Here is a 10,317-nt window from a genome sequence, read left to right on the forward strand (position 1 = left end):
GAGATGTAAGCTGAATAAACCCTTTCCTCCCCAAGTTGGTAGTGGTCAGAGTGTTTTGTCAAAGAGATGAAGAACAAACTAAGACAAATATTTAAAAATTTTTTTAAATGCTGGAGTGTCTGGGCCTGGGGTGTAGCTCTGACAGAGCAGTTGTGTAGCTTGGCTATTCAAGAGGTCCTCCTGCATTGCATCTTCCAGCAGCACAAACAGGCACACACACACCAATGAATAAAAACCAGGGGTACTGTGGCAGATGAAGAACAAACTAAGACAAATATTTAAAAATTTTTTTAAATGCTGGAGTGTCTGGGCCTGGGGTGTAGCTCTGACAGAGCAGTTGTGTAGCTTGGCTATTCAAGAGGTCCTCCTGCATTGCATCTTCCAGCAGCACAAACAGGCACACACACACCAATGAATAAAAACCAGGGGTACTGTGGCTATAGAGATGGATTAGTGGTTAAGAGTACTGGCTGCTCTTGCAGAGGATCTGGGTTCAGTTCCCAGTAACTACATGGTGCCTAACAACCATCTGTATCTCCAGTTCCAGGGGATCTGATGCCCTTTTCTGACCTCTGTGGGCATTGCACACATAGGTACACTTACATTTAGGCAAAACACTCATACTCATAAAATATAAATAAATAAAATATTTTAAAAATGAATACAACAGTAAAATTTGGGAAGAAATGACTATCATCAAGAAAACCTGGAAGGGGATGCTAGAAAGATGATTTTGAAGTTAAGAGCACTGGCTGGTCTTGCAGAGGAGGACACAGGTTCAGTTCCCAGCACCCATATGGCCGCTAACAACTGTCCATTTCCAGGGCATCTGATGCCCTCTGCTGGCATATGTATACTTACATACATGCAGGCAAACCACTCATACACATACAATAAATTAGCCAGACGTGGTGGCGCATGCCTTTAATCCCAGCACTCAGGAGGCAGAGGCAGGCAGGTCTCTGTGAGTTCAAGGCCAGTCTGGTCTACATAGTGAGTTCCATGATCCAGGACAGCTGGGGCTACAGGGAGACCCTGTTTACACACACATTTACAGGCAAAAAAAAAAAAAAAAAAGGAGCAGGGCATGGTAGCACATACCTTTATTCTCAACACTTGGGAGGCAGGGGCAGGTGGGCGAATTCCAGGCCAGCTGGTACTACAGGGAGACCCTGTCTTTGTGTGTGTATTGCCTGCATTTAAGTAAGTGCACCCATGTCGTGCAATGCCTGCAGAAGACAGAGGCTGTTGGATCCCCTGCAACTGGAGTTACGGACAGTTGTTAGCTGCCATGTGGGTGCTGGGATTCGAACCTGGGTCTTCTGCAAGAACAACCAGTGTTCTTAACTGCTGAGCCATCTCTCTAGCCCCCCGAGAGATCCTATCTTAAAAAGACCCCCCCCAAAAAAATGGAAGTATGGGTGTGGTAGTATACACCTTAATCCTAGCACTTGGGAGGCAGTGGATCTTTGTGAGTCTGAGGCCAGCCTGGACTACATAGAGAATTCTAGGCCAGCCAGGGGTATATACCCTATCCCAAAAAATAAACAGGGCTTGGAGAGATGGCTTAGTGGTTAAGAGCACCTAGTGTTCTTGCAGAGGACCCAGGTTTAGTTCCTAGCACCCACACAGTGGCTCACAACCACCTTTAACTCCACCAGCAGATCTGACACACCCTTCTGATCTCTGCTGGTTCCTGCATGCACATGCATGTGGTGCACATACATACACTCAGGCACACACACATATGTAACATAAATATGAAAAAATAAGCAAAAAACTTGAAAGAATCCCCAAATCTTGTATAATGCTTTGCTAGAGACCAACACTTGAATAAAAGCTGCTTTCCATTTATTGAGCACCTACTATAAAAATCCAATGCTTTAAAATCATCATTTTGTTTCATCTTTACAGTTCCATGAGGTAGACACTCACAGTTTCACTGGAAGGGAAGAACACAGGCAGGACACGCTGCCAGAGGCCACCAGTCAGGTGGTAGTGGTTTGATGCAAAGCCATTTAAAGAAGCTGGGGGTTGAAAGAGCAAGAGCAGCAGCTTGGAGAATCCGGGCCCTTAACAACAGCCCCAGTAGGGGGCAGAACTGATCAGAGTGGCACAGCAGGCACAGCAGGACCGTGGGGTGCTTTGTGTAGGCTTGGTTCCCTGTCCATAGGGATCCCGGCCGCTGGTTCTCAAGCCAGACTCTCTTCCTCCTCTCCAATAGGGCTGGGAAGCCAGGGCGGCGCCGGGACCCGGAGCCCAGGAATAGACACGGTGGTAAAGGGCTCCGAAGGAGGCCCCGGGATGGAGGCAGGCGGCTCAAGGCATGCAGGGGGCTCAGGCTCCGGCTCCCGAAGGCTGGGGTCGAGCAATGGGTCTCCGCAGCCGCACTCTGGGCCGCCATCCGCCGCACTTGCACATGCGCAGCTGGCAGCGGTGGATGTCTCTGACACGCAGCTGTTCTTACGCTTTAGCAGCGACAGGCGCCGGCCTAGCAGGCCTCCTCCCGCAGTCCCAGCACCTGCCGGTAGGAGGCGCTGCAGGAAGTCCACCGGCGCGTCTCCTAGGGGGCCGTCCACGCCGTCCAGCCGCTGGAACTGCATGTCTTCCTTAGCCAGCCTGCGGGATGGACAGCGGGTCGTTGCTGCGGCCTCACCCCTCTGCATTTAGTTTTCTGTTTCTTTTTCTTTTCTTTTTAGTAGTGAAAACGTAGGTTTATTAAGGAAAAGTGAGACTCCTAGAAGTGGGAAAGATTCCAAAGGAGAAATGCCCTATTTTTCTGGGATTTTTTTTTTTTTTTTTTTTTTTTTTTTTTTGAGACAAGGACTCACTAGTCCTGGCTGGCCTCAAACTCGTGGGCAAACTTCCTGTCTCTATCTTTCAGTGCTGAGACTACAAGCATGTGCCATCACACTCGGCCTTTTCTTCCCTCCCTCCCTCCCTCCCTCCCTCTCTTTCTTTCCTGCTATCTCTATTTAGTGGTGTTTGGGATGGAAGCTAGGGAGAACCCTCCTGCGTAAAGGACTTCAGCCTCTTCACTGACAAAGCAGGATGGGAGGCACCCAGATTTACCTAGCTCCACTCATCTCTTTGCACCCTGAAAGACTCCACTGCTTGCAGCTTCAATCCTAGCACCAACCCTTCTCCTCCCATACTCCCAAAAGCCTTTAGATCTGCCCCCAGTCCCCAGTTTATGACCAGTCACCACCCTAATCACATCCCTGAACTCGAACTCGGTATGTAGCTGAACTCCTGATCCCCTGGTTCCACCTGCCTGCTGGGATTACTGGCCAGTGCCACTTTGCCTGGCCATCTTATTTCCTAGCTCGGTACCCACCTCCCAACACACTCCTAACACACACACACACACACACACACACACACACACACACACACACTCAGCTTAGGCTGCTGAGCCCTAAGCCCCACCAGCTCACGCTATGTCAAAGGTGGAGCCCTGGAATGAGGGCTGCTGCAGTAAGAAAGCGGTGGCCGCGGTGTAGGGCGCACGAGCCTCTGCCGCATCCCAGTACAGATCTTTCTCCAGCATGGCCAGGTCGTCGTACATCTCGTCGACGGCCAGCATCGACACCTGAGGATGCGGACACGCAGGGTGGGGTGGGAGCGTGGTGACAAAGAGAGAAGGACATTTAGGGCGAGGCCTGGGGTCGGCCTGGGAATGCTTTGGAAACTTGTGCCTGCCCACCACGAGGAGACTCTGACCTGGAAGTTGCGGTCAATCAGAAAGTTGGTCTCAAAGTCGTCGTCGTCCTCTCCGAAGGGGTTGATGAGCTGCTCTGCCACCTGGGTTCGGAAGAGAGAGGCGGCGGAGCCTTGAGAACCTCGCGGGTAGAACTCCCCCACTCTTACCGAGCAGCCCCACCCACCTTGAGCCAGCCTGCGTAGAAGAAGAACTGCAGTAAGGTGAAAATGGGAATGCACAGGTCCAGGCTGTGGTCTTTGTAGCCCTGCGCCGGGTCCAGGAACTGACGACCGATGAGGCAAGCCAGGAAGTAGCTGTACACTGCTATGGTCACTACCTGGGGGCCAGGCAGGCAGAAAGCCAGGTCACTCTGGCCTGCATCTGTGCTTCAGGGAGTCATGGAAAGTCAGGACTAGTCTTGGGGCATCGGGATGATGGACTTTTAGCTGGCTCTCTGTCCCCACCCCTCTTTTTTGTTGAGACAGGATCTCAGTAACCCAGCCTGCTTTGTCGGTCCTTCTGCCTCAGCTTCCCTAGCGGTGGGAGTCTAGATGTGTAATACTGACCTCAGTTTCCCCTTGAGAATAGGTCAGGGACTCCTACACTTGTGTGTGGTTCTCCAACCTGGCGGGCAGGCACAGAAAGAGGGTCGCATAAACGGAGGCACAGAGAGATTACCTGAGTGTAGACGAGGGGTATACTGATCCAGTCGTAGTGAAACAGCATTCCACATTTGCCGCGAAACACATTCAGCTCCTTTGGGCAGATACAGGTCATGAAGAGGTTTCATGTAGAATTCACATGGAGATAATATGTATGAGAACCGGGGATGCAGGGGATGCGCACATGGTGGGAAGCAGGAGTGTGTTTCCCAGAGCTACCGAGTGGTTGTGTACATTTGCGGTGTGTGTGGGGGTACCATGCACTACCCGGATACCCTTGGGGGTGTTGGAATCTGCTCCCTTGGAAGTTAAGTGTGCATCTAGGGCCTGAGGAGTAAGGGTATTTGGAATCTGCCTAGTGGGAGGTGTGGCCGTCGCCCTCAACACACTCCAGGGGCGTAATTTCTCATGTATTCTACATGAATGATTTCCTAGTAGGCCCACCTCTAGCAGCAGTTTAAGAGCGCTGTTGTCGCGAATGCGACCCTCTCTCCTCGCCTGCGCCGCCAGGTTGGAGAACCACACACAAGGCACCCAATACTTGTTGTAAGATGAGTTCAAGTTCTCGAACTTCTTGCGCTCCTCGCGGGTCATAAATCCTGGAAGGGGCGGAGGCGATCGAGGTTACTCTCTCAGCTCTCCTCCCTGGCCCGGGCTCTTCTGGCCAGAGACTCACCCGCCTCCACCACGTGGTCTATGGTGGGGAACCGCTTGAAGACCGCTGTGCTGACAGAGCGCAGGATCAGCACAGCCGAGAGCCCTGCGTAGCGCATGAGCGTGCGGCGGTAGAGGCGGCCTCGATCATCGCGCCCGTGCACAGTGCCCGCGACCACACACATGAGCGCGTCGGGCAGAGGCATACTTAGGTACTGATTCCACCAGCGATGTACAACCAGCGTCACGTAGAAGCCTGCCGGAATGCACAAGCCGGGGATGGGGGCTCAGCAGGGATGGTGGAGTCAAGAGTTTAGGAGCCCAAGCTGTGGAAGCAGGGTGGCATAGAGCTTGCATTACAGACCTGGAGCAGGCTGGCTACCGTGATCACGCGGGGCCATCTGGGCTGAAAACTTTGGGAAGTCAAAAGAGCCTTAAATCTAAGAGGCTGGAGAAGGCTAAGGTACCCTGCGATGGGGATCCCAGTATAGAAGTGAAGACCCAGGGCCTATGTTAAGGGTAAAAAAGCAGGTATCACTCTGGGTACACAGGGAGTCACTGGGCTGACGGAGTAGGAACTGGGAACAAAGAGAGGACCCTAATTTGTGGACGTGGCGTGTTCACTAGGGACATTTGGATAGATCCCTGAGTCAGGGACTTGAGAAGGAGTTTGGTCCTATGCAAGGCAAGCTGGTCACTTCATACAAGTAATGGGAGGGTCACATGAGGTCTCCTTGGAGCTGGGGGCCAGGCTGGACTTGAGCGATTGGAATCATATTGGTATTGGGTCGCTGGAGGGAGTTCCTGGGGGCTCAGGACGTATGTGAGAAGGAGCAGTAGTACTCTTATACAGACCCAACTGGGAATGCTTGGGGGTGACCAGCAATAAATCTGTGGGTGAGGTGGAGTTCCCATGGGCCTCAGGGGGCACGGTGAGCAGGTATTACCCAAAGTTTCAGGATGTGGAGCCACACCAGCATTTTAAGTGGTGTGACTCCATAAGTTGGAAGCCCTGAGAGTTGGATTTGAGTCAGGAGCCTTAGAGGGGTAGGAACAGAGTTCCCAAGAGGCATGGAGAAAATAGGTTTCTCTGGGACGTAGCAATGGACAGTCAGGCGCGACCTGGCAACCTCACCGAGCACGAAGGAGACCGGGATGAGGCTGGCGTACTGGTCGCAGTATATGACAAGCTTCTCGAAGTAGCGCTTCTGCTCTTCCGAAAGGACGAAGCTGCCAGGCAGGGGATGCCGGGTCACAGGCGAGTTTGCCTCCGTTACAGGTCTCGCTACCCTCCCACCCACCTCCGTCCCTTTCCCGGAGTGCGGGTTTCCCTCAGTCCCCTGCGCCGACCCGCCCCGCCACCTCACCGGTAGGCGGCGCTCAGCGCCATGTAGAGCCCCAGGAAACAGAGCAGCTCTCGCCACAGGAGCTTGTAGATGCTTCCGCGCCACAGCACCAGCAGCTGCGAGAAGCCACCGAAGCGGGCGTTCGCCACTCGGGCTGTGTAGGTGACCGTCATCGCTGCGCCGGGCCGGTGGGGCCACTGGAGAAGGGGCTAGCCTGCGCCTGGTCCTGTGAGCCGAGGAAGGAATGCTGGCGCTGGGAGGGGATCTGGCTGGGGATTTCGGTCGCGGGTGGAGAGGTGCTAGCGGACAGACACAGCGCCCTGTCCCCACTGCACCTGGGCGGTCCCCACCCAAGCCCCGTTCACCCCCTAGGGTCCTGGCTCTTGCTCTAGTTCCCTTCTCCTTTCTCCCTGCTCTGACCTCCTCCCCTTGACTCCTGGTCCAAGCCTCTTAGACCCCTCTTCTAGATTCCTCACCTAGATCCCTCACTTCCTAAACCCTTGGGCGGCCACAGTCAACTCTTGAATTGCTCATCCCCTTCACCTGGGCAACACTCAGCCTCCGCAACTTCCTGGGTCCACAGTTTCTAGGTTCTCAGAGCTCAAGACCCCCGCCCTCCCGTTGTCCTCTCTTATTCCCACCTCCACTCCCTGTTTCCATCCCCCTCTCCCCCCCACAAGACTACAATCTGTACTTGATCTTAGATACAAATCAAGAAGGCTGGCAGCCTCACAGTCTGGGGCCTCTATCTGCCCTCATACTCAGTTCTCTGAGCCACATCCCCTAGGCTCCGGGCTCTCCCCTAGGCTCCCAGCCTTCCTACCTCAGGCTGGCCACCTTTCCTTCCCACACTGCGGGGGTCTGTCCACTTCCCCCTTAATTGCCCTGGCTCTGCCCTCTCTGAATTCTCTCCTAGATCCCCCTTAGCCTCTCTTCCTTTCTTCCCTTCTGACTGCTCTCCCAACCCCCAGCCTTCCATATTTCCCCTACCCCCTGTCAGCAGGAGTTCTGCCCAAAAGCCAGTCAGTCCCCAGGGCTCCAGAGGATTCTCCCGGGGTTGGGTCCTTCTCACCTGTGCTGAAGGTGGCAATGCAAGGACACACAGGGACAGAGACTGAATGGGAGGGTGGCTTTGGTACTGGGTGGGGCTGAAGCCAGACCCTGTGTAGGAGGGGGCTGGGGAGTGGGTGTGGGCAGCCCCTCCCAAATCCATCCGTCTGAGAACTTTGTTTGGAGAAGGGCCCCGCCAGCTTGTCACCTGGGATGGGGGAGAAGCATGTCCTGTCCTTCCTTGCTCCTCCCTGTCTCCCTCCCAGACATTCTTTAGCAGGTCCAAGGCAGCTGGAACCTAGATCTGGAAGAGAGGGAGGGAGAAGCTCCCTCCTAGACACACACACACACACACACACACACACACACACACACACAGTCCAGCAAACCTGGGTCACCCTCATATGATAGCTTGCTGTAACAAAGATGCACGCTTTCAGCTTCTCTTAACACAGCCTTACATAACCACAGGGGCAGTGCATACTGTCAAAGAGACTTCCGAAGTAGCCAGGTGGATTGGCTTCTGTTGGAGACTAGCCTGGGCTATAGAGTGAGACCCCATCTGGAAAAGGCAATAGAGACTCTAGAAAGATGGCTCAGAGGTTTAGAGCAAGTGCTGCTCTTGTAGACTTCAGTTCCCAGCACCTACTTGGGCTGCTCACAACAGCCTATAACTCCAGCTCCAGGGTATCCAACACCCTCTTCCAGCCTCCAAAGGCATCTGGACTCAAGTGCACATACCCCTACACAGTCACAGACACATACACATAATTTAAAAAATAAAACAAATCTTTAAAAAATAGAGAGACAGACACACACAGACACATGGACACAGAGAGGGAGGGAGACAGGGAGGGAGGGAGAGAGGAGAGAGAGAGAGAGAGAGAGAGAGACCGTGGTGGTGGTACGTACTTTTAGTCCCAGCACTTGGAAGGCAGAGGTGGGCAGATCTCTGTGAACTTGAGACCAGCTTCATCTACATAGCAATTTCCAGAGCAGTTTAGGGCTACATACCGAGACCTGGTCTCAAAATAAACAAATAGGGAGCTGGATAGAGGGCTCAGCAATTAAGAGCACTGGCTGCTCTTGCTGAGGGTCTGGGTTTGGTTTCTAGCAACCACATGGCAGCTAACAACTGTTGATAACTCCAACAGGGAATCTGATGCCATCTTCTGCCCTCCATGGACATTGCATACACATGTATGTACTTATATACATGCAGTCATAACACTCATACACATAAAATAAAAATAAACTAAAAAAATAATAAATAGGGCTGGTTTGGTGAAACACACCTTTAATCCCAGCACTTGGGAGGTTGAGGTAGGCATATCTAAGTGAGATCAAGGCCAACTTAGTTTACATAAAGAGTTCCAAGACAGCTGTGGCTATGGGGAGACCCAGTCTCAACTCCCCTCCTCCACAAAAACCCACTAAAAGCCAAATAACTAAAAAATAATAAATAGGGCCAGTTGTGGTGACACACATCTTTAATCCCAGCACTTGGGAGGCAGAGGCAGGCAGATCTCTGTGAGTTCAAGGCCAGGCCAGTTGGGGCTGCAGGGAGACCTTGTCTCAAAAAAGAAACCAAAAAAGTAAAAAGGCACACACCTATAATTGCATTGCTCTGAGAGACAGAGGCAGGAAGATCACTGAGCTGTGGAGACCAAGGAATACAAAAATTGGGGGTGGTGGGAGGTCGGGGGGTGGAGAGATGGCTCAGAAGGTAAATGCACTTGCTATGCAAGCTTTATGACCTGAAATTGGTCCTTGGAACCCACATAAAGGTAGAAGGAGAGAACTGATTCCACAAAGTTGTCCTCTGACCACCACATGCCACACCCACACCCACAATCATATACACAATAATAAATAAAATTTAAAAAGGATAAAAATGAAAGAGAGGACTTTTTTTTTTTTTTTTGGTCTTTTTGAGACAGGGTCTCCCTGTAGTCCCAGCTGTCCTGGAACTCACTATGTAGACCAGGCTGGCCTTGAAGTCACAGAGATCCGCCTGCCTCTGCCTCCCACAGGCTGGGACTACAGGTGTGCGCCACCATGCCCGGCTGAGAAGACTTTTAAAGTCACACAAGCCACATGTAGCTCTACTCCCCAACCCATCATGTGCCTATAAGGCAGATGGACCTGGACACAGCCAAATGTCAGCTCACAGACCTACACTAGCTGTTCCAAACAGTCATATAGGAGGTCTGGAGGAGAAGGGATCTAGGGGCCTCCCTTCCTCCATGACCCCACTGTGTAACAAGTCACACAGGCAAGATCACACAGACTCCCAAGGGCAGAGCCTTTCCACCCACAGCCACAGATATTTACACCCAATTTTGAATCCCCATTTCCCCTGGATAAAGACATCCAGGGTCACATGAGGAATGTGGGGACACCTCCCCTCAGCACAATGGGATAAAATCCCAGGGTCGGGGGGCCTTAGTGGTCTCTGAGATTTGTCAGTGTATCAAAGACACATTTGCAAGGGCTTGGAAGGGGGTGTTGCTTAGTAGTAGAATGTATACCTAGCACACATATGGCCCTAGCTTCCATCCTTAGCACATCCTACAACAAGGACCCCTGTTTCATCAACTGAAACCACTTGTGATATTTTCCTTCCTTCACCTGTATATTAATATATTAAGACAAGCTCCTGGGGCGGGAGAGATAGCTCAGTGTTTAAGAGCACTGGTTGCTCTTGCAGAGGACCCAGGTTTGGGTCCTAGCACCAGGACCAACATGGCAGCTCACAACCATTAATAACTCCAGTCCCAGGGGGATCCAACATCCTCTTCTGGCCTCTGTGGGCATTCCGTAACACAGGGATGCTTATATGCATGCAGGCAAAACACTCATACACATTAAAATAAAATAAGACAAGCTCCTGAGGTAGCTT

At 52.2% G+C, this 10,317-nt stretch overlaps 1 protein-coding gene across 2 annotated transcripts; it reads right to left on the reverse strand.

Annotated features, from left to right (window-relative positions):
• Positions 1–1,845: 1,845 nt before the first annotated feature.
• On the reverse strand, positions 1,846–7,722 carry Best2 (bestrophin 2). 2 transcript variants are annotated; one of them, XM_029557344.1, is made up of 10 exons: positions 7,356–7,722; positions 6,387–6,664; positions 6,155–6,249; positions 5,042–5,275; positions 4,810–4,964; positions 4,382–4,459; positions 3,888–4,040; positions 3,724–3,804; positions 3,438–3,592; positions 1,846–2,619 (listed from the first exon to the last, which is right to left on the reverse strand). In XM_029557344.1, exons 2-10 carry the CDS (start codon positions 6,536–6,538, stop codon positions 2,193–2,195), a joined length of 1,530 nt encoding a protein of 509 aa, XP_029413204.1. In that variant the 5' UTR covers positions 6,539–6,664; positions 7,356–7,722; the 3' UTR covers positions 1,846–2,192. The 2 variants fall into 2 exon arrangements, with proteins under 2 accessions (XP_029413204.1, XP_008853706.1); XM_008855484.3 differs by lacking the exon at positions 7,356–7,722 and having other exon boundaries at positions 6,387–6,857.
• Positions 7,723–10,317: the final 2,595 nt, after the last annotated feature.

The sequence above is a fragment of the Nannospalax galili genome, unplaced genomic scaffold, assembly GCF_000622305.1.
Source record: "Nannospalax galili isolate Female #2095 unplaced genomic scaffold, S.galili_v1.0 scaffold47, whole genome shotgun sequence".
Lineage (NCBI taxonomy): Eukaryota > Metazoa > Chordata > Mammalia > Rodentia > Spalacidae > Nannospalax > Nannospalax galili.

Coding starts and splice junctions, on each gene's coding strand:
- Best2 (XM_029557344.1), bottom strand. CDS start 6,538: ATGACGGTCACCTACACAGCCCGAGTGGCGAACGCCCGCTTCGGTGGC. Junction 4,460..4,809: donor CTCTTAAACTGCTGCTAGAG/GTGGGCCTACTA, acceptor ATCTGCCCAAAG/GAGCTGAATGTGTTTCGCGG. Junction 4,041..4,381: donor TACCCCTCGTCTACACTCAG/GTAATCTCTCTG, acceptor CCTGGCCCCCAG/GTAGTGACCATAGCAGTGTA.